The sequence below is a fragment of the Zophobas morio genome, unplaced genomic scaffold, assembly GCF_036711695.1.
Source record: "Zophobas morio isolate AGI-343-1 ecotype UQ-CSIRO unplaced genomic scaffold, CSIRO_AGI_Zmor_V1 ptg000682l, whole genome shotgun sequence".
Taxonomy (NCBI): domain Eukaryota; kingdom Metazoa; phylum Arthropoda; class Insecta; order Coleoptera; family Tenebrionidae; genus Zophobas; species Zophobas morio.
In genome coordinates this window covers 1-23,623 of record NW_026972785.1, presented here as the reverse complement: position 1 = coordinate 23,623, position 23,623 = coordinate 1, and the positions used below count along the sequence as shown (strand labels likewise).

At 34.1% G+C, this 23,623-nt stretch overlaps 2 protein-coding genes across 2 annotated transcripts; one reads left to right on the top strand and one right to left on the bottom strand.

The window, feature by feature from the left end:
* Nucleotides 1–13,680: 13,680 nt before the first annotated feature.
* On the bottom strand, nt 13,681–14,872 carry LOC135121731 (ras guanine nucleotide exchange factor P-like). Its single transcript, XM_064046015.1, has 3 exons — nt 14,810–14,872; nt 14,269–14,717; nt 13,681–13,741 (listed from the first exon to the last, which is right to left on the bottom strand). Exons 1-3 carry the CDS (start codon nt 14,870–14,872, stop codon nt 13,681–13,683), a joined length of 573 nt encoding a protein of 190 aa, XP_063902085.1.
* A 6,956-nt stretch (nt 14,873–21,828) lies between these two features.
* LOC135121730 (ras guanine nucleotide exchange factor P-like) lies at nt 21,829–23,020 on the top strand. Its single transcript, XM_064046014.1, has 3 exons — nt 21,829–21,891; nt 21,984–22,432; nt 22,960–23,020. Exons 1-3 carry the CDS (start codon nt 21,829–21,831, stop codon nt 23,018–23,020), a joined length of 573 nt encoding a protein of 190 aa, XP_063902084.1.
* Nucleotides 23,021–23,623: the final 603 nt, after the last annotated feature.

Below are 23,623 nucleotides of genomic sequence, written 5' to 3'. Positions count from 1 at the left end.
AGAAACTGTATTTTTGTCGATTTTTATTGAATTTGAACTATATTTCAACGTTTTTTGATGGTTCTGAGCCACCAAACACACTTAGTGCATGCAGAATCGACTCAGAAGAGGAAAAGGAGACGTTTAGGTCAATTTTATGCATTCTGGCGTTCGTAGATACAAGAAAACTGTTAAAATTCTTCAGAAACGTCACTTTTAAAGTGTTTTCTTGTACTTTTAAGCCAATCAGATACCCTACGGGCTCGGAAAGTGCAACGAAACCATCAAATTTTAGCTAGAAACTGTATTTTTGTCGATTTTTATTGAATTTGAACTATATTTCAACGTTTTTTGATGGTTCTGAGCCACCAAACACACTTAAAGCATGCAGAATCGACTCAGAATAGGAAAAGGAGACGTTTAGGTCAATTTTATGCATTCTGGCGTTCGTAGATACAAGATAACTGTTAAAATTCTTCAGAAACGTCACTTTTGAAGTGTTTTCTTGTACTTTTAAGCCAATCAGATACCCTACGGGCTCGGAAAGTGCAACGAAACCATCAAATTTTAGCTAGAAACTGTATTTTTGTCGATTTTTATTGAATTTGAACTATATTTCAACGTTTTTTGATGGTTCTGAGCCACCAAACACACTTAAAGCATGCAGAATCGACTCAGAATAGGAAAAGGAGACGTTTAGGTCAATTTTATGCATTCTGGCGTTCGTAGATACAAGAAAACTGTTAAAATTCTTCAGAAACGTCACTTTTGAAGTGTTTTCTTGTACTTTTAAGCCAATCAGATACCCTACGGGCTCGGAAAGTGCAACGAAACCATCAAATTTTAGCTAGAAACTGTATTTTTGTCGATTTTTATTGAATTTGAACTATATTTCAACGTTTTTTGATGGTTCTGAGCCACCAAACACTCTTAAAGCATGCAGAATCGACTCAGAATAGGAAAAGGAGACGTTTAGGTCAATTTTATGCATTCTGGCGTTCGTAGATACAAGAAAACTGTTAAAATTCTTCAGAAACGTCACTTTTGAAGTGTTTTCTTGTACTTTTAAGCCAATCAGATACCCTACGGGCTCGGAAAGTGCAACGAAACCATCAAATTTTAGCTAGAAACTGTATTTTTGTCGATTTTTATTGAATTTGAACTATATTTCAACGTTTTTTGATGGTTCTGAGCCACCAAACACACTTAAAGCATGCAGAATCGACTCAGAATAGGAAAAGGAGACGTTTAGGTCAATTTTATGCATTCTGGCGTTCGTAGATACAAGAAAACTGTTAAAATTCTTCAGAAACGTCACTTTTGAAATGTTTTCTTTTACTTTTAAGCCAATCAGATATCCTACGGGCTCGGAAAGTGCAACGAAACCATCAAATTTTAGCTAGAAACTGTATTTTTGCCGATTTTTATTGAATTTGAACTATATTTCAACGTTTTTTGATGGTTCTGAGCCACCAAACACACTTAAAGCATGCAGAATCGACTCAGAATAGGAAAAGGAGACGTTTAGGTCAATTTTATGCATTCTGGCGTTCGTAGATACAAGAAAACTGTTAAAATTCTTCAGAAACGTCACTTTTGAAGTGTTTTCTTGTACTTTTAAGCCAATCAGATACCCTACGGGCTCGGAAAGTGCAAGGAAACCATCAAATTTTAGCTAGAAACTGTATTTTTGTCGATTTTTATTGAATTTGAACTATATTTCAAAGTTTTTTGATGGTTCTGAGCCACCAAACACACTTAAAGCATGCAGAATCGACTCAGAATAGGAAAAGGAGACGTTTAGGTCAATTTTATGCATTCTGGCGTTCGTAGATACAAGAAAACTGTTAAAATTCTTCAGAAACGTCACTTTTGAAGTGTTTTCTTGTACTTTTAAGCCAATCAGATACCCTACGGGCTCGGAAAGTGCAACGAAACCATCAAATTTTAGCTAGAAACTGTATTTTTGTCGATTTTTATTGAATTTGAACTATATTTCAACGTTTTTTGATGGTTCTGAGCCACCAAACACACTTAAAGCATGCAGAATCGACTCAGAATAGGAAAAGGAGACGTTTAGGTCAATTTTATGCATTCTGGCGTTCGTAGATACAAGAAAACTGTTAAAATTCTTCAGAAACGTCACTTTTGAAGTGTTTTCTTGTACTTTTAAGCCAATCAGATACCCTACGGGCTCGGAAAGTGCAACGAAACCATCAAATTTTAGCTAGAAACTGTATTTTTGTCGATTTTTATTGAATTTGAACTACATTTCAACGTTTTTTGATGGTTCTGAGCCACCAAACACACTTAAAGCATGCAGAATCGACTCAGAATAGGAAAAGGAGACGTTTAGGTCAATTTTATGCTTTCTGGCGTTCGTAGATACAAGAAAACTGTTAAAATTCTTCAGAAACGTCACTTTTGAAGTGTTTTCTTGTACTTTTAACCCAATCAGATACCCTACGGGCTCGGAAAGTGCAACGAAACCATCAAATTTTAGCTAGAAACCGTATTTTTCTCGATTTTTATTGAATTTGAATTATATTTCAACGTTTTTTGATGGTTCTGAGCCACCAAACACACTTAAAGCATGCAGAATCGACTCAGAATAGGAAAAGGAGACGTTTAGGTCAATTTTATGCATTCTGGCGTTCGTAGATACAAGAAAACTGTTAAAATTCTTCAGAAACGTCACTTTTGAAGTGTTTTCTTGTACTTTTAAGCCAATCAGATACCCTACGGGCTCGGAAAGTGCAACGAAACCATCAAATTTTAGCTAGAAACTGTATTTTTGTCGATTTTTATTGAATTTGAACTATATTTCAACGTTTTTTGATGGTTCTGAGCCACCAAACACACTTAAAGCATGCAGAATCGACTCAGAATAGGAAAAGGAGACGTTTAGGTCAACTTTATGCATTCTGGCGTTCGTAGATACAAGAAAACTGTTAAAATTCTTCAGAAACGTCACTTTTGAAGTGTTTTCTTGTACTGTTAAGCCAATCAGATACCCTACGGGCTCGGAAAGTGCAACGAAACCATCAAATTTTAGCTAGAAACAGTATTTTTGTCGATTTTTATTGAATTTGAACTATATTTCAACGTTTTTTGATGGTTCTGAGCCACCAAACACACTTAAAGCATGCAGAATCGACTCAGAATAGGAAAAGGAGACGTTTAGGTCAATTTTATGCATTCTGGCGTTCGTAGATACAAGAAAACTGTTAAAATTCTTCAGAAACGTCACTTTTGAAGTGTTTTCTTGTACTTTTAAGCCAATCAGATACCCTACGGGCTCGGAAAGTGCAACGAAACCATCAAATTTTAGCTAGAAACTGTATTTTTGGTCGATTTTTATTGAATTTGAACTATATTTCAACGTTTTTTGATGGTTCTGAGCCACCAAACACACTTAAAGCATGCAGAATCGACTCAGAATAGGAAAAGGAAACGTTTAGGTCAATTTTATGCATTCTGGCGTTCGTAGATACAAGAAAACTGTTAAAATTCTTCAGAAACGTCACTTTTGAAGTGTTTTCTTGTACTTTTAAGCCAATCAGATACCCTACGGGCTCGGAAAGTGCAACGAAACCATCAAATTTTAGCTAGAAACTGTATTTTTGTCGATTTTTATTGAATTTGAACTATATTCAACGTTTTTTGATGGTTCTGAGCCACCAAACACACTTAAAGCATGCAGAATCGACTCAGAATAGGAAAAGGAGACGTTTAGGTCAATATTATGCATTCTGGCGTTCGTAGATACAAGAAAACTGTTAAAATTCTTCAGAAACGTCACTTTTGAAGTGTTTTCTTGTACTTTTAAGCCAATCAGATACCCTACGGGCTCGGAAAGTGCAACGAAACCATCAAATTTTAGCTAGAAACTGTATTTTTGTCGATTTTTATTGAATTTGAACTATATTTCAACGTTTTTTGATGGTTCTGAGCCACCAAACACACTTAAAGCATGCAGAATCGACTCAGAATAGGAAAAGGAGACGTTTAGGTCAATTTTATGCATTCTGGCGTTCGTAGATACAAGAAAACTGTTAAAATTCTTCAGAAACGTCACTTTTGAAGTGTTTTCTTGTACTTTTAAGCCAATCAGATACCCAACGGGCTCGGAAAGTGCAACGAAACCATCAAATTTTAGCTAGAAACTGTATTTTTGTCGATTTTTATTGAATTTGAACTATATTTCAACGTTTTTTGATGGTTCTGAGCCACCAAACACACTTAGTGCATGCAGAATCGACTCAGAAGGGGAAAAGGAGACGTTTAGGTCAATTTTATGCATTCTGGCGTTCGTAGATACAAGAAAACTGTTAAAATTCTTCAGAAACGTCACTTTTAAAGTGTTTTCTTGTACTTTTAAGCCAATCAGATACCCTACGGGCTCGGAAAGTGCAACGAAACCATCAAATTTTAGCTAGAAACTGTATTTTTGTCGATTTTTATTGAATTTGAACTATATTTCAACGTTTTTTGATGGTTCTGAGCCACCAAACACACTTAAAGCATGCAGAATCGACTCAGAATAGGAAAAGGAGACGTTTAGGTCAATTTTATGCATTCTGGCGTTCGTAGATACAAGAAAACTGTTAAAATTCTTCAGAAACGTCACTTTTGAAGTGTTTTCTTGTACTTTTAAGCCAATCAGATACCCTACGGGCTCGGAAAGTGCAACGAAACCATCAAATTTTAGCTAGAAACTGTATTTTTGTCGATTTTTATTGAATTTGAACTATATTTCAACGTTTTTTGATGGTTCTGAGCCACCAAACACACTTAAAGCATGCAGAATCGACTCAGAATAGGAAAAGGAGACGTTTAGGTCAATTTTATGCATTCTGGCGTTCGTAGATACAAGAAAACTGTTAAAATTCTTCAGAAACGTCACTTTTGAAGTGTTTTCTTGTACTTTTAAGCCAATCAGATACCCTACGGGCTCGGAAAGTGCAACGAAACCATCAAATTTTAGCTAGAAACTGTATTTTTGTCGATTTTTATTGAATTTGAACTATATTTCAACGTTTTTTGATGGTTCTGAGCCACCAAACACACTTAAAGCATGCAGAATCGACTCAGAATAGGAAAAGGAGACGTTTAAGTCAATTTTATGCATTCTGGCGTTCGTAGATACAAGAAAACTGTTAAAATTCTTCAGAAACGTCACTTTTGAAGTGTTTTCTTGTACTTTTAAGCCAATCAGATACCCTACGGGCTCGGAAAGTGCAACGAAACCATCAAATTTTAGCTAGAAACTGTATTTTTGTCGATTTTTATTGAATTTGAACTATATTTCAACGTTTTTTGATGGTTCTGAGCCACCAAACACACTTAAAGCATGCAGAATCGACTCAGAATAGGAAAAGGAGACGTTTAGGTCAATTTTATGCATTCTGGCGTTCGTAGATACAAGAAAACTGTTAAAATTCTTCAGAAACGTCACTTTTGAAATGTTTTCTTTTACTTTTAAGCCAATCAGATATCCTACGGGCTCGGAAAGTGCAACGAAACCATCAAATTTTAGCTAGAAACTGTATTTTTGCCGATTTTTATTGAATTTGAACTATATTTCAACGTTTTTTGATGGTTCTGAGCCACCAAACACACTTAAAGCATGCAGAATCGACTCAGAATAGGAAAAGGAGACGTTTAGGTCAATTTTATGCATTCTGGCGTTCGTAGATACAAGAAAACTGATAAAATTCTTCAGAAACGTCACTTTTGAAGTGTTTTCTTGTACTTTTAAGCCAATCAGATACCCTACGGGCTCGGAAAGTGCAAGGAAACCATCAAATTTTAGCTAGAAACTGTATTTTTGTCGATTTTTATTGAATTTGAACTATATTTCAAAGTTTTTTGATGGTTCTGAGCCTCCAAACACACTTAAAGCATGCAGAATCGACTCAGAATAGGAAAAGGAGACGTTTAGGTCAATTTTATGCATTCTGGCGTTCGTAGATACAAGAAAACTGTTAAAATTCTTCAGAAACGTCACTTTTGAAGTGTTTTCTTGTACTTTTAAGCCAATCAGATACCCTACGGGCTCGGAAAGTGCAACGAAACCATCAAATTTTAGCTAGAAACTGTATTTTTGTCGATTTTTATTGAATTTGAACTATATTTCAACGTTTTTTGATGGTTCTGAGCCACCAAACACACTTAAAGCATGCAGAATCGACTCAGAATAGGAAAAGGAGACGTTTAGGTCAATTTTATGCATTCTGGCGTTCGTAGATACAAGAAAACTGTTAAAATTCTTCAGAAACGTCACTTTTGAAGTGTTTTCTTGTACTTTTAAGCCAATCAGATACCCTACGGGCTCGGAAAGTGCAACGAAACCATCAAATTTTAGCTAGAAACTGTATTTTTGTCGATTTTTATTGAATTTGAACTATATTTCAACGTTTTTTGATGGTTCTGAGCCACCAAACACACTTAAAGCATGCAGAATCGACTCAGAATAGGAAAAGGAGACGTTTAGGTCAATTTTATGCATTCTGGCGTTCGTAGATACAAGAAAACTGTTAAAATTCTTCAGAAACGTCACTTTTGAAGTGTTTTCTTGTACTTTTAAGCCAATCAGATACCCTACGGGCTCGGAAAGTGCAACGAAACCATCAAATTTTAGCTAGAAACTGTATTTTTGTCGATTTTTATTGAATTTGAACTATATTTCAACGTTTTTTGATGGTTCTGAGCCACCAAACACACTTAAAGCATGCAGAATTGACTCAGAATAGGAAAAGGAGACGTTTAAGTCAATTTTATGCATTCTGGCGTTCGTAGATACAAGAAAACTGTTAAAATTCTTCAGAAACGTCACTTTTGAAGTGTTTTCTTGTACTTTTAAGCCAATCAGATACCCTACGGGCTCGGAAAGTGCAACGAAACCATCAAATTTTAGCTAGAAACTGTATTTTTGTCGATTTTTATTGAATTTGAACTATATTTCAACGTTTTTTGATGGTTCTGAGCCACCAAACACACTTAAAGCATGCAGAATCGACTCAGAATAGGAAAAGGAGACGTTTAGGTCAATTTTATGCATTCTGGCGTTCGTAGATACAAGAAAACTGTTAAAATTCTTCAGAAATGTCACTTTTGAAATGTTTTCTTTTACTTTTAAGCCAATCAGATACCCTACGGGCTCGGAAAGTGCAACGAAACCATCAAATTTTAGCTAGAAACTGTATTTTTGTCGATTTTTATTGAATTTGAACTATATTTCAACGTTTTTTGATGGTTCTGAGCCACCAAACACACTTAAAGCATGCAGAATCGACTCAGAATAGGAAAAGGAGACGTTTAGGTCAATTTTATGCATTCTAGCGTTCGTAGATACAAGAAAACTGTTAAAATTCTTCAGAAACGTCACTTTTGAAGTGTTTTCTTGTACTTTTAAGCCAATCAGATACCCTACGGGCTCGGAAAGTGCAACGAAACCATCAAATTTTAGCTAGAAACTGTATTTTTGTCGATTTTGATTGAATTTGAACTATATTTCAACGTTTTTTGATGGTTCTGAGCCACCAAACACACTTAAAGCATGCAGAATCGACTCAGAATAGGAAAAGGAGACGTTTAGGTCAATTTTATGCATTCTAGCGTTCGTAGATACAAGAAAACTGTTAAAATTCTTCAGAAACGTCACTTTTGAAGTGTTTTCTTGTACTTTTAAGCCAATCAGATACCCTACGGGCTCGGAAAGTGCAACGAAACCATCAAATTTTAGCTAGAAACTGTATTTTAGTCGATTTTTATTGAATTTGAACTATATTTCAACGTTTTTTGATGGTTCTGAGCCACCAAACACACTTAAAGCATGCAGAATCGACTCAGAATAGGAAAAGGAGACGTTTAGGTCAATTTTATGCATTCTAGCGTTCGTAGATACAAGAAAACTGTTAAAATTCTTCAGAAACGTCACTTTTGAAGTGTTTTCTTGTACTTTTAAGCCAATCAGATACCCTACGGGCTCGGAAAGTGCAACGAAACCATCAAATTTTAGCTAGAAACTGTATTTTTGTCGATTTTTATTGAATTTGAACTATATTTCAACGTTTTTTGATGGTTCTGAGCCACCAAACACACTTAAAGCATGCAGAATCGACTCAGAATAGGAAAAGGAGACGTTTAGGTCAATTTTATGCATTCTGGTGTTCGTAGATATAAGAAAACTGTTAAAATTCTTCAGAAACGTCACTTTTGAAGTGTTTTCTTGTATTTTTAAGCCAATCAGATACCCTACGGGCTCGGAAAGTGCAACGAAACCATCAAATTTTAGCTAGAAACTGTATTTTTGTCGATTTTTATTGAATTTGAACTATATTTCAACGTTTTTTGATGGTTCTGAGCCACCAAACACACTTAAAGCATGCAGAATCGACTCAGAATAGGAAAAGGAGACGTTTAAGTCAATTTTATGCATTCTGGCGTTCGTAGATACAAGAAAACTGTTAAAATTCTTCAGAAACGTCACTTTTGAAGTGTTTTCTTGTACTTTTAAGCCAATCAGATACCCTACGGGCTCGGAAAGTGCAACGAAACCATCAAATTTTAGCTAGAAACTGTATTTTTGTCGATTTTTATTGAATTTGAACTATATTTCAACGTTTTTTGATGGTTCTGAGCCACCAAACACACTTAAAGCATGCAGAATCGACTCAGAATAGGAAAAGGAGACGTTTAGGTCAATTTTATGCATTCTGGCGTTCGTAGATACAAGAAAACTGTTAAAATTCTTCAGAAACGTCACTTTTGAAGTGTTTTCTTGTATTTTTAAGCCAATCAGATACCCTACGGGCTCGGAAAGTGCAACGAAACCATCAAATTTTAGCTAGAAACTGTATTTTTGTCGATTTTTATTGAATTTGAACTATATTTCAACGTTTTTTGATGGTTCTGAGCCACCAAACACACTTAAAGCATGCAGAATCGACTCAGAATAGGAAAAGGAGACGTTTAGGTCAATTTTATGCATTCTGGCGTTCGTAGATACAAGAAAACTGTTAAAATTCTTCAGAAACGTCACTTTTGAAGTGTTTTCTTGTACTTTTAAGCCAATCAGATACCCTACGGGCTCGGAAAGTGCAACGAAACCATTAAATTTTAGCTAGAAACTGTATTTTTGTCGATTTTTATTGAATTTGAACTATATTTCAACGTTTTTTGATGGTTCTGAGCCACCAAACACACTTAAAGCATGCAGAATCGACTCAGAATAGGAAAAGGAGACGTTTAGGTCAATTTTATGCATTCTAGCGTTCGTAGATACAAGAAAACTGTTAAAATTCTTCAGAAACGTCACTTTTGAAGTGTTTTCTTTCGTTGCACTTTCCGAGCCCGTAGGGTATCTGATTGGCTTAAAAGTACAAGAAAACACTTCAAAAGTGACGTTTCTGAAGAATTTTAACAGAGTAGTTATATAGTGGGGGTTCTAGACCAGGTCAAATGAGGTCAAACTGGTCCAGCTCCCCCATTACTTTTCATCGAGCGGTCATTGACCTTTCATTTGTTGTCGAGCTTGTCGGTGCACGTGACTGACCTTGCCAGCTGGTCCAGCTCCCCCATTACTTTTCATCGGGCGATCATTGACCTAGTCGTTGCTCGACCTTGGTCGTTTATTGCCCTCGTTCATCTCGAGATCTATCCCCTCTTTTCGTTTAGGTCGGGGAGGGATCTCGGACGCAATCTCGCATCCCCACTTCCGTTTTATACTTGTATAAAAGTCGATGGATTCGTGTGTAAGAATTAATTAGTTTTTTGAATTCAATTATTTAACACTTAGAAATGTCATCTTTCATTTCTACCTTGAATAAAGAGTCTCACTTGCAAGCTTTTGTGAGTGCGAAAACTTTAGAAGAAAATAAAAAATTTTTAACAAAAAATTTTAGTAAACTGTCTACAAAGTACGGTGACAAGATATTTGTGCAACTTGAAGAGTCTAGAACGATACTTCCACAGAGATTTACCGAAAAATTCACCGACTCAGTGATCAGCGATCTGAACCAGAAGATCGTGAACGGCTTGAAATTGTACTTGGTAAATAGAGGTCCGATCGGTCGAACCATCAATATCGAATTTATCGAAGAATGAAGAAGGCATTGGTTCATGTGGAAAACAAATCAAGTGCAGTTAGACTGCTTCGTCGTAGATTAGAATTACATTTAAAACGAATTAGTTATTTAAAAGAAGCAATTAAAATGTATGAAATAAGAACTAAATTGAATAATCTTAAGCTGTAATAGAAATTATAATAAATATTATTTAATTCGTTCGGTGTATTATTTTCCCCAGTCTCATGTAAAAAATATTTGATTGCAAACTGTCATGAATAACAGACGTGTTTGTTTCGACAAAGTTCCGGTTATTTTCTTAATAAATGATAAAGAAAGCCGAATTAATACTTGGTTATACGATGTTAAAAGATTTCAAATGAATGTGGAACGTTTCGAATTGCAAATAAAGCCCTTAATCGAAAAAATGATGGAGAAGAAGCGAAAATTTAGAGAAACAATCGAAAAATTGGATTCAGAATTGAAAATTATTCAGCAAAGAAAATCAGTTAAATAACTGTGCACATTGCGGTTAAACCACTGCGTCGTAAATTAGATTTAAATTTAAAACTTATTAGTTTCTTAAAATGTATAAAATACGAACTAGTTTGTATAATCTTAAGCTGTAATTGAAATTATAATAAATATTGTTTATTTCGTTTGGTGTATTATTTTCCCCAGTCTCATCTAAAATTATTTAATTGGGAATAACAGCAACGAATAAAAGCCGTGTTTGCTCCGACAAAACTCCTGTTATTTTCTTAATAAATAAATGTTCATCAGCAACTTTCTGCCGATTTAAGCTTATTTGTCAGTGATTATTAGAATAAAATCTCAAATGTCAGAAGGCGAGTGTGTTGTTAAAAATTAAAAAAATTGTTACTTACGACATTGAAAACAGGCAATAAAATCATCCGTTCTCCCTCGAAAACATTCAAATACACGCACACTTCACAGAAGCCACCATTTAGTTCAACAAAACCACCTTTTTCCCAAATCTTTTCACGGTAAAATTCATAAACCGAAACACGCCGCCCGTCATTATTACAACACAGAATGAAATAACGCGATGCTGTTTCAGCAAATTCTTACGGAACTGGACGCTCTTATCTTCAATAGACAGGGACGTATTCGGAAATATTAAAAAAAAAGAATTATCGCTTGAGGGTGCCAAAGGGCAGAAAGTTTGTTAAAAAAATAAAAATGCATCCCTATAAACTAATGACACATTTGTGTAAAAATAAATGTGGGTTGGAGGTGCAATAATTGTTTAAATATAAAAAAAAAATGTTTTACTCGAAGACGGTAAGAGATACGAGGTTCGTGCAAAGAACAAAAAAGTTCCTAAAATACGAAACACATGCACCTGTGTCGACGGTTTTTAGTTTGAGTTTAGCATTTCGGAGAAAAGGGCAAAAGTTTGTGGTGACCAAACGGAATTAGTTAAAAATTTGTTTTTTGTGTCAAAATATTTTTGGATGAATAATCAATAGGTCCATGTAATTAAATATGTGAAAATTTGAGTTTGGGGCGCAACAATTTTTGTCAAAAAAGGTTGTCAAAATTCGAAAAAAAGTTTTCCTTGAGCAGTAGGAAAGTAAATTAGAAGTTTTGGTGAAAAAAAAAATTTAAAAAATTCAAAGAATCCAAAGAAAAATTAAAACAAAAAAAATCTCAAAAAAAAAATCCAAATTTTGAAAAGTTTGTTTTTCCACAAAATCAAATGCATATTCATGAAGTACTATCTAATCGTGTGTAAAAATGATTATGACTCATAGGTGTATCTACCGTTTAAATAGAAAAAATTTTTGTTACTCGAAAATGGTAAGAGATAGGAGGTTCGTGTATAGAGCAAAAAAGATTGACAAAAACAAATAATATCGACAGCCGTCGACGGTTTTTCGCTAACTTTTGACATGACTGTGAAAAGGGCAAAAGTTTGTGGCGCCCAAACGGTAAAACTTAAAAAATATATTTTTGTACCAAAATATTTCTGAGTGAACAGTCTATAGGTCCACTTAGCAAAATAAATATTTTTTGCTACCGTTTAGTAGTAATAACGAAAAAACGTCATAGTTCGTAAGCGGTAAGAGGTAGCATGTCGGCTCAGGGGAACGGGGAAATGCTAAAAAAATTAAGGCATATGTTGAACAAAAAAAATTTTGAAAAAAGTTGAAAATAAGGGAGAAAAGGGCAAAAGTTTCTAGTGTCCAAATGGTAAGAAATAGAATATCGGTTGCATACAGCAAAACCTTCTTCTGGAACGAACGCATAAGTTTGTTCAAAAAAATCGATTCTGTCCACGTCAACCTTGATACAGGAGCCATTTTTAGTTTTTTCGAGGTCGCTACGTAAAACTTTTTTCAGGTCGAAAAAAAGACCATCGAAAAAGGATTCGAATAAGCCCAACATGCAACACTTAAAAAAAAAAAAAAAAAAAAAAAAAAAGCGAAATAGGTTATTCTTTATATTTATTGTTATATGACTACTACCATCACAACTAAATATACTAAGACAGTAAAAAAAAAAATTCCAGTTAACCGAAAACCGCTTTTTGTTGAATTTTATATGAAAACAACAAAAGATCATTAAAAAAAAAAAAACGAAAACCTATAAACAGCCATCAAAAATCAATAAAAAAAAGAAAAACATCAAAAACAAATAAAAAACCAAAAAACTATCAAAAACCAACAAAAAACCATCAAAAAGCACTATTAAAAAAAAGATATATATATATATATATATTGATACTTCTACTACTTCTAAATTTGTATATGTTAGCCTATGCTGTGGTGGTGGATCATGATGAGTCATATCGTGCTGCTGGACAAATAATTTAAAACGTATTAAATAACTTGTTGTTGTATTAAATCGTAGTTGCTAAATCTTTCTGAATTAGTGAAACTCTTGCATTTTCGATAAGAGAAAAACAACTGAATCGTCAACTTGAAATAAAAATTAGAGAGGGAAAAAGAGTAAAAGAAGGGATTAATTTCGTATATAAATTCAAGACTATATGAAAGATGTGATTATAACTGATTAACTAGTATCAAGAGAATTAACCAATAGATATCTAGGGACATGGGTAAGGTTATATTTTTATTACAGTATGTAAATTTCATATATTTTTTTTTGTTTTGTTTAGAGGATTTTATAGTTTGCCCATACGATAGGAGCCATCGAATGCTAGAGGGGAGACTCCAGAGGCATATATTTAGGTGTCATAGGGAGGCTTGGGAAAGGGAGCGACAGCTCCGCGAAGCTGCACTTCCCAAAGCATCACCACCGATACCATCTCAACCATCAAAATGGTTCAATTCTGAACCCCCAAAAGTAACATCACTCGAAAATTGGGACGACGACGCCAGTGGGACGTACGTTCCATCGTTGAAGGATGACTTGATGCTCGACAAGACATCAATAAATTTTTATAACGCTGTGTTCGGCAAAAATAAACAAAAATAATTTTTTGTTTTTGTCTGTCTCTACTCGTTAATTTGTACCACCCTACCAGAACTTACCATCTCTACAAGCTACCTCTCTAAATACTAACAGCGATACCATTCCCAAGGAGAACATGGACTTTTGTTTAAGAAATGCTCGTGTATGGTTTGTCACAATATTCCTGATATTATCGATACATCGATCCCACTACAGTATAAACAAGAATTTGTCTTAAGAAACAAAAGCCGCTGCAAGTCACCTAATTACACCATTATTGACGATTATAGTGGTTCCAAAAATTTTAGCGAAAATGCTACAGGATATTGTTTGGCAAAACCATTGATTTGGATATATACTGCCCAACATGCAACACTTAAAAAAAAAAAAAAACAAGCGAAATAAAATACTTATATTATTTATTGATATATAAATATTACTATTACAATACAAGCACCACTATCACTACTAATTCTACTACTAAAACATTTCAACACTTTTAACGCTACTAACACTACTACTGACACTATGAGATTATATACATTTTATTTTTACATATAGTTTCTTTAATTTGTCGGATTTTTGAATACTTTTTTTCATTTCGTTTTCTGCACCCCGCAATTCACTTTGTTCTTCCACTAACTGTCTTTGGAGAGTTGCAATTTGATTTGCTAATTTTTTAATGTTTTTTTTGCACTTTTTTTGTTTTTGCACTAGTTCCCTTTGTCGCGTATTATGTCTGTCCTGCGCTGCCCTACACTTCCACTTAAAATTATACAATAATGTAGATGCATTGTCTTCGTCTTCGAATTCATCACCCGAATCATCAGGTGCAGCAGGATGAGGTGTATCAGGGGCAGGTGTTGGTTGAGACGTCGGTGGTGATGGTGATTTGCGGACCGGTTGTTGCTGCTCCTCCTGCTGCTGTTGCTGCTGCTCCTGCTCCTGCTCCTGCTGCTCTTGCTGCTCTCTCTGCCTCTGTTCGTCTTCCTCCGTAACTCCGTAAACATTACGAAGGAAAGACAAGCTTTTTCCGTGCGCCTCTAACCCCTCAAACAGTGAGGGCGTCATAGAGACGCACGGCTCCTCCAGCCCTGATATATCTAGCTGGGAAGGTGTCTGGGAGTCTTCCACAGCGGAAGTGGAGGCGTCCTCACTTTTTGTTTTTAGTTTTTCAATTTCTTCCTCAGGTAGATCTGCAAGTCTACGCAGTTTGGGCAAAGGCGGCTGAAAATAAAATAAATACTTATAAACATTTCTACATTTTATGAATATAAAAACATTTTTTTTTTTAAATTAATCAAAAATAAAAAACCTACCTGTATCACTACATCCTGGAGGATGTTAATTTTTGGTTTCTTGAGACTCAAGGAATACTTCATTTTTTTTTTTTTTTTTCAACAATTAGCACTTAACACTAACAGACACAGAATTAAGACAAACAATTACGAGTTCCTATGCAAAATATATAGGAAAAATAATGCAGAATATGCAGAAAATAAATGGCGAAGAAGGGTGAAATGTCAAATCAGCAGTTTTACATGTCCATATATGGTCATTTAAAGATTGATTGCAATGAAGTAGGAGGGTGAAATGTCAAATCAGCAGTTTTTTCATGTCCATATATGGTCATTTAATAATTTATTGCAATTCAGCAATTCTTCAAACTATTTCCGTGTGAATTGCAATTCAGCAATTTTTTGATATTTGGTATATAAAAGTAACTTTTGTAAGCATGTGAGTACAGTTCACACATCAGATATGTTCTCATTAAAAAACACAAGTTTCATTTCTCGCAATCTTGATATATCTTCACTGAATGAAGAAAAACGTCGTATCATTCAAACAGTTGAAAGTTTGTTACATCAAAAATTTCGGTCGTCCAGAACTTTCATGGCTGGGGGATGTGCAGCGTTTCTCTTAGGTCGGACGTCTTCTTATACAGACATCGATATTTACGTCGAAGCAGATGAAAATACACAAAAATGGGCTAAGGATAACTGCGCAGACAATCACATGTCTAAATATGACTATCTTTATCAGTCCAAGTGGCCCTGCTGCTATTTGAAGTTTGATGGATTTATATTTAATATTATTTTTGTTGAACCTCGTCTTCAATTTTCGTTGGAAGCCAGAATTCTATGTATCCTTAAATCGTTCGACTTAACCGCGTGCAAAGTGGCAATACACTTTTCAAGTGGAATAAATCCTGTTCTTGTAGAATGGAAATTAACTGACCTGAACTTCGATAATGTCAAGAAAAAGGATCGCATCATTAAGTATAAGAAAAGAATTGAGAAAAATGAAAAGGAACAACGATTCGATCCCAACAGTTTGTCTATGTTGGCCTATACCGTCGTGGTAGATCATGATGACTCATATCGTGCTGCTGGACAAATACTTTGAAAGATATTTATATAACTTAATATTGTTATGCTGAATCATTGTAGTGTTGATTCCGTTAGATAAATATGTAAGAGGATATTAAATAAAACTCACAAACGTAACTAATTGTTTTATTGAACCAATATGTTTATACATTTTCAAACATTTATTGAACTATTGCATTTGCTACAGTGAGTGAAACAAATTAGTACTAAATAAAGAAACACACACACGCACAATTATTTTTGTGTGTCTTGACATGTTTCCGTTTGCCGCCTTCGAAACGATGATATATTTTTTTTAATATTTTCTGAATACGTCTCTGGCAGCGTGCGAGATCCAATGCATCGCAAGCTTTTTCGCTCTCCGTCATCTAACACCTTATTGTAATAATTTCGAAGGAATGCGGACATGTTTACGTTATTGTGGATTAATTCTGGGCGTAATTCAACGATTTCGAAACGAAATTGATATATGGCAACGATTTCATTATTTTGTACATTAATTACTGCATGTTTTTTTTTTATATATATATATATAAAATCTGGTGTGGATACAAAAGTTGAATATCCGAATTTAATTGGGTCGTATTTATTTATGTTAATTTTCAATCCCAAAATTTCATACAACGCCCAACCGGAATCCTTTTCTGCAAATTTCTCTAATTTTTTCATGATTTTATCAATGACGTTTTCTTCGTACCATTCTTTTAAATTTGTGTTTTGATCAATGTGTTATTTTTTGTTGAAAATGTTTTAATGTCTGTTTCACTAGAGTGCGGTTGAATAAAATTTGCCGAAAAAATTACATTTACCTTAAGCATTGAGTTTTTCACTTCTTTTTTAATTCTAAACATAAAGCATTTAAAAGATTGTTGAAAAAAAAACTGAAGAGGATCTTTAACATGGTGGTTACTTATAAATCCTGTACGAATTCGTTGTTGAAAGCAGGATTCGACATCTTGCCATGTTACATTAGTCACCGATTTAAATTTGTTGGTTTTAATATAGCCTTCACCAGTTTTTATAGATAATAATTGTTTTTTCTTATTTAAAAGCTTTAGGTGATAAAATTTCAAATACGTCAAGCTTGTTCCTAAGGAATTTGCGTTTTCCAATATATTTTCTCAGGGGATTTTACATTTGAGTGCTTTTCTAATTATTATTATACTGTTATAACTAAAAAAATGTTTAGTTTCTTTGATTGTTTTGATTTTACTTAAGTATTCATGAATTAGCTTAAGAGAGTTTTTACATATAACCCTCACTGATTCTTGTGATTTCATTTTTTGTCGTGAAACTTGCTCACCACAGCAGAAAAAAAAAAAAAGAACACTACTATGACCCGTTGACTAGTTTTTTGTTTATATGTGAATTAATGAATGATTCACATAGATTTGATACTTCTGACTATGATTTATATAATATTTATGATATAGAACTTAAAAATAAGAAAGATGAAAATAACGGTAAGATTATGCTAGAATTTGTGGGTCTCAGATCTAAAATGTACGCATCTAGAACTGCAAGTTATGATTTCAATAAAAAATTAGTTAAGAAATCCAAAGGTAGTACAAAAGCATCACTTAAAACAATAACGTTTGAAAATTACAAAGATTGTTTATTTAATAATCGAAGTTACGAAAAATCCCAAAGACTCATCAAGTCCAAACATCATACTGTTTACACAGTAAAACAAGAAAAAGTAGTTCTCAGCCCCAATGATGACAAAAGAATTGTCATAAGATTCGCAACGGATACGAAACCTTGGGGATATCATATTTCGCACGTAATTTAAAAAAAGTGGGAATTGTCATATATAAGCAATTAAATTTCACTGATGTTGGTTATTTTATGATTACAACAATGTCTGACTTGAGACAATTTGTTGATTTACAAGCATTTTGTGCATCCGAAAGCGTGTACAAAACATATCTTAAAGCCGCTGCGAGTGATCGAACGAAATTAAATTTATTCCTTCATCTCATCGATAAAAAAGATTTTATTGTACCGGACGAAGTGTTTAAATGGATTGCCGAAAGTGAAAGTGACTTTTATACACTTGACATTTGTATTCTGCTACAAAGAAAGCAATGTGTCGATGGTTACATTGATGCATTTCTACGTGTATGCGAAAGAGACCAAATTGAAAATTTAAATTATGCTGCTTTGGAGTTTTTGATGACCACCAACTATTTGGACAATACTCTAACGTATAAATGTTTTATTTATAAATTATTGAGTGATAATCGCTGGCAGAATCTTGGAGATATATTCTATCCTGTTGAGAATATCCGGAAAAATTATCGAAGGATCGACCAGTGCGTGGATGAATTTATGTGTCGGGCTGCGTATTTGGCAAACCATAAAGCGCTCAGTACTTTCTATGAGTCTTTAGAAATAATAAATTACGATTCTTTCGCATTTCAACCTTCTCAAAATCAGGAGCACCGAAGAATTTTCAACTGGATCAAAAAGAACATTGTCAAAGGAGAAGCCAATCCTGAAATACCATTAGGATGGACAGAGGGACCGGATTCAACAAAATGGCCCTCGATTAAGTTAGATGATTATAAGAAAACTTTACATGTAATTTCTGGTAACCATGAATAAAATACACAAAAATGGGTTATATGTAGTTTTATTTACCCCCAAACATAATACAATAACAGATGAAATTATTTACATCACTCTGACGACATCTTGTGCAGGGATGTATTTTTCATTTCATCCTTATCGAAGTTCGCTGGTTTGTTTGGATAAGAACGATGTCTGGAATTCTTTAAACATATCATAGACAATTGCATACCGATTATTTGTGAAATCAACATTCATGTTTTTGTAGGGATACATGGTATCATTAAGGTACAATTTTACATCTCTCAGATTACAATGATCATATTGACTGTAGTTTTTCTTCAATTGATTTTTTCTTCCCTGTTGTAATGCAAAAATTATGTACTGTGATTTTTTTAAGAAAGCCTTAACAAAAATGGAAGGAAAAAAGCAAGGGTGGGGATTAATATGGTGTATAAATTAAAGATCACACACACACAAGAACGAATTAATAAGTTTCTTGCAAGTACATAAGTTAATACTTAACAGCAGAAATGGGTAAGCTTATACATTTTTGTTGTAGTATGTAAAGTTTTAAAAACTTTTTTTTTTTCTGTGTAGAAAAATTTATCATTTGTCCTTATGATCCTAGCCACAGGCTGTTAGAGAAGAGGTTGAGAAAACATATTTTCAACTGTCATCGGGATGCCTGGGAGAGGGAGCGAAAACTCTGGGAGGCTGAACTTCCCCTATGGATATTTACTTCGATAGGAGCAATTATTTTTGTAATCGTATTTTGTGTGTTCCTTTATTTAGGATTAATTTGTTTCAGTTATTTTAGCAAATAAAATACTCCAACAAATGTATGATTCAATAAAACAATTAGCTACTTTTGATTGTTTTATTTAATATCCTTCACCATGTTAATCTACAACAAATGTATGATTCGATAAAACAACTAGCTACTAGATTGTTTTATTTAATATACTTACTTCAACATGTTAATCTAAGAGCATCAACGCTACAATTCAATACAATATACTCCACGGGTCATAGTAGTGTTCTTTTTTTTTTTTTTCTGCTGTGGTGAGCAAGTTTCACGACAAAAAATGAAATCACAAGAATCAGTGAGGGTTATATGTAAAAACTCTCTTAAGCTAATTCATGAATACTTAAGTAAAATCAAAACAATCAAAGAAACTAAACATTTTTTTAGTTATAACAGTATAATAATAATTAGAAAAGCACTCAAATGTAAAATCCCCTGAGAAAATATATTGGAAAACGCAAATTCCTTAGGAACAAGCTTGACGTATTTGAAATTTTATCACCTAAAGCTTTTAAATAAGAAAAAACAATTATTATCTATAAAAACTGGTGAAGGCTATATTAAAACCAACAAATTTAAATCGGTGACTAATGTAACATGGCAAGATGTCGAATCCTGCTTTCAACAACGAATTCGTACAGGATTTATAAGTAACCACCATGTTAAAGATCCTCTTCAGTTTTTTTTTCAACAATCTTTTAAATGCTTTATGTTTAGAATTAAAAAAGAAGTGAAAAACTCAATGCTTAAGGTAAATGTAATTTTTTCGGCAAATTTTATTCAACCGCACTCTAGTGAAACAGACATTAAAACATTTTCAACAAAAAATAACACATTGATCAAAACACAAATTTAAAAGAATGGTACGAAGAAAACGTCATTGATAAAATCATGAAAAAATTAGAGAAATTTGCAGAAAAGGATTCCGGTTGGGCGTTGTATGAAATTTTGGGATTGAAAATTAACATAAATAAATACGACCCAATTAAATTCGGATATTCAACTTTTGTATCCACACCAGATTTTATATATATATATATAAAAAAAAAACATGCAGTAATTAATGTACAAAATAATGAAATCGTTGCCATATATCAATTTCGTTTCGAAATCGTTGAATTACGCCCAGAATTAATCCACAATAACGTAAACATGTCCGCATTCCTTCGAAATTATTACAATAAGGTGTTAGATGACGGAGAGCGAAAAAGCTTGCGATGCATTGGATCTCGCACGCTGCCAGAGACGTATTCAGAAAATATTAAAAAAAATATATCATCGTTTCGAAGGCGGCAAACGGAAACATGTCAAGACACACAAAAATAATTGTGCGTGTGTGTGTTTCTTTATTTAGTACTAATTTGTTTCACTCACTGTAGCAAATGCAATAGTTCAATAAATGTTTGAAAATGTATAAACATATTGGTTCAATAAAACAATTAGTTACGTTTGTGAGTTTTATTTAATATCCTCTTACATATTTATCTAACGGAATCAACACTACAATGATTCAGCATAACAATATTAAGTTATATAAATATCTTTCAAAGTATTTGTCCAGCAGCACGATATGAGTCATCATGATCTACCACGACGGTATAGGCCAACATAGACAAACTGTTGGGATCGAATCGTTGTTCCTTTTCATTTTTCTCAATTCTTTTCTTATACTTAATGATGCGATCCTTTTTCTTGACATTATCGAAGTTCAGGTCAGTTAATTTCCATTCTACAAGAACAGGATTTATTCCACTTGAAAAGTGTATTGCCACTTTGCACGCGGTTAAGTCGAACGATTTAAGGATACATAGAATTCTGGCTTCCAACGAAAATTGAAGACGAGGTTCAACAAAAATAATATTAAATATAAATCCATCAAACTTCAAATAGCAGCAGGGCCACTTGGACTGATAAAGATAGTCATATTTAGACATGTGATTGTCTGCGCAGTTATCCTTAGCCCATTTTTGTGTATTTTCATCTGCTTCGACGTAAATATCGATGTCTGTATAAGAAGACGTCCGACCTAAGAGAAACGCTGCACATCCCCCAGCCATGAAAGTTCTGGACGACCGAAATTTTTTGATGTAACAAACTTTCAACTGTTTGAATGATACGACGTTTTTCTTCATTCAGTGAAGATATATCAAGATTGCGAGAAATGAAACTTGTGTTTTTTAATGAGAACATATCTGATGTGTGAACTGTACTCACATGCTTACAAAAGTTACTTTTATATACCAAATATCAAAAAATTGCTGAATTGCAATTCACACGGAAATAGTTTGAAGAATTGCTGAATTGCAATAAATTATTAAATGACCATATATGGACATGAAAAAACTGCTGATTTGACATTTCACCCTCCTACTTCATTGCAATCAATCTTTAAATGACCATATATGGACATGTAAAACTGCTGATTTGACATTTCACCCTTCTTCGCCATTTATTTTCTGCATATTCTGCATTATTTTTCCTATATATTTTGCATAGGAACTCGTAATTGTTTGTCTTAATTCTGTGTCTGTTAGTGTTAAGTGCTAATTGTTGAAAAAAAAAAAAAAAAATGAAGTATTCCTTGAGTCTCAAGAAACCAAAAATTAACATCCTCCAGGATGTAGTGATACAGGTAGGTTTTTTATTTTTGATTAATTTAAAAAAAAAAATGTTTTTATATTCATAAAATGTAGAAATGTTTATAAGTATTTATTTTATTTTCAGCCGCCTTTGCCCAAACTGCGTAGACTTGCAGATCTACCTGAGGAAGAAATTGAAAAACTAAAAACAAAAAGTGAGGACGCCTCCACTTCCGCTGTGGAAGACTCCCAGACACCTTCCCAGCTAGATATATCAGGGCTGGAGGAGCCGTGCGTCTCTATGACGCCCTCACTGTTTGAGGGGTTAGAGGCGCACGGAAAAAGCTTGTCTTTCCTTCGTAATGTTTACGGAGTTACGGAGGAAGACGAACAGAGGCAGAGAGAGCAGCAAGAGCAGCAGGAGCAGGAGCAGGAGCAGCAGCAACAGCAGCAGGAGGAGCAGCAACAACCGGTCCGCAAATCACCATCACCACCGACGTCTCAACCAACACCTGCCCCTGATACACCTCATCCTGCTGCACCTGATGATTCGGGTGATGAATTCGAAGACGAAGACAATGCATCTACATTATTGTATAATTTTAAGTGGAAGTGTAGGGCAGCGCAGGACAGACATAATACGCGACAAAGGGAACTAGTGCAAAAACAAAAAAAGTGCAAAAAAAACATTAAAAAATTAGCAAATCAAATTGCAACTCTCCAAAGACAGTTAGTGGAAGAACAAAGTGAATTGCGGGGTGCAGAAAACGAAATGAAAAAAAGTATTCAAAAATCCGACAAATTAAAGAAACTATATGTAAAAATAAAATGTATATAATCTCATAGTGTCAGTAGTAGTGTTAGTAGCGTTAAAAGTGTTGAAATGTTTTAGTAGTAGAATTAGTAGTGATAGTGGTGCTTGTATTGTAATAGTAATATTTATATATCAATAAATAATATAAGTATTTTATTTCGCTTGTTTTTTTTTTTTTTTAAGTGTTGCATGTTGGGCAGTATATATCCAAATCAATGGTTTTGCCAAACAATATCCTGTAGCATTTTCGCTAAAATTTTTGGAACCACTATAATCGTCAATAATGGTGTAATTAGGTGACTTGCAGCGGCTTTTGTTTCTTAAGACAAATTCTTGTTTATACTGTAGTGGGATCGATGTATCGATAATATCAGGAATATTGTGACAAACCATACACGAGCATTTCTTAAACAAAAGTCCATGTTCTCCTTGGGAATGGTATCGCTGTTAGTATTTAGAGAGGTAGCTTGTAGAGATGGTAAGTTCTGGTAGGGTGGTACAAATTAACGAGTAGAGACAGACAAAAACAAAAAATTATTTTTGTTTATTTTTGCCGAACACAGCGTTATAAAAATTTATTGATGTCTTGTCGAGCATCAAGTCATCCTTCAACGATGGAACGTACGTCCCACTGGCGTCGTCGTCCCAATTTTCGAGTGATGTTACTTTTGGGGGTTCAGAATTGAACCATTTTGATGGTTGAGATGGTATCGGTGGTGATGCTTTGGGAAGTGCAGCTTCGCGGAGCTGTCGCTCCCTTTCCCAAGCCTCCCTATGACACCTAAATATATGCCTCTGGAGTCTCCCCTCTAGCATTCGATGGCTCCTATCGTATGGGCAAACTATAAAATCCTCTAAACAAAACAAAAAAAAATATATGAAATTTACATACTGTAATAAAAATATAACCTTACCCATGTCCCTAGATATCTATTGGTTAATTCTCTTGATACTAGTTAATCAGTTATAAT

What these genes read in the sequence shown, in the direction of transcription:
- LOC135121731 (XM_064046015.1), bottom strand. Translation starts at nt 14,872, where the DNA reads ATGAAGTATTCCTTGAGTCTCAAGAAACCAAAAATTAACATCCTCCAG. An exon ending in TCCAGGATGTAGTGATACAG is followed by an intron (nt 14,718 to 14,809) that starts GTAGGTTTTTTA and finishes TTTTATTTTCAG; the next exon opens with CCGCCTTTGCCCAAACTGCG. An exon ending in GACAATGCATCTACATTATT is followed by an intron (nt 13,742 to 14,268) that starts GTATAATTTTAA and finishes GGTGACTTGCAG; the next exon opens with CGGCTTTTGTTTCTTAAGAC.
- LOC135121730 (XM_064046014.1), top strand. Translation starts at nt 21,829, where the DNA reads ATGAAGTATTCCTTGAGTCTCAAGAAACCAAAAATTAACATCCTCCAG. An exon ending in TCCAGGATGTAGTGATACAG is followed by an intron (nt 21,892 to 21,983) that starts GTAGGTTTTTTA and finishes TTTTATTTTCAG; the next exon opens with CCGCCTTTGCCCAAACTGCG. An exon ending in GACAATGCATCTACATTATT is followed by an intron (nt 22,433 to 22,959) that starts GTATAATTTTAA and finishes GGTGACTTGCAG; the next exon opens with CGGCTTTTGTTTCTTAAGAC.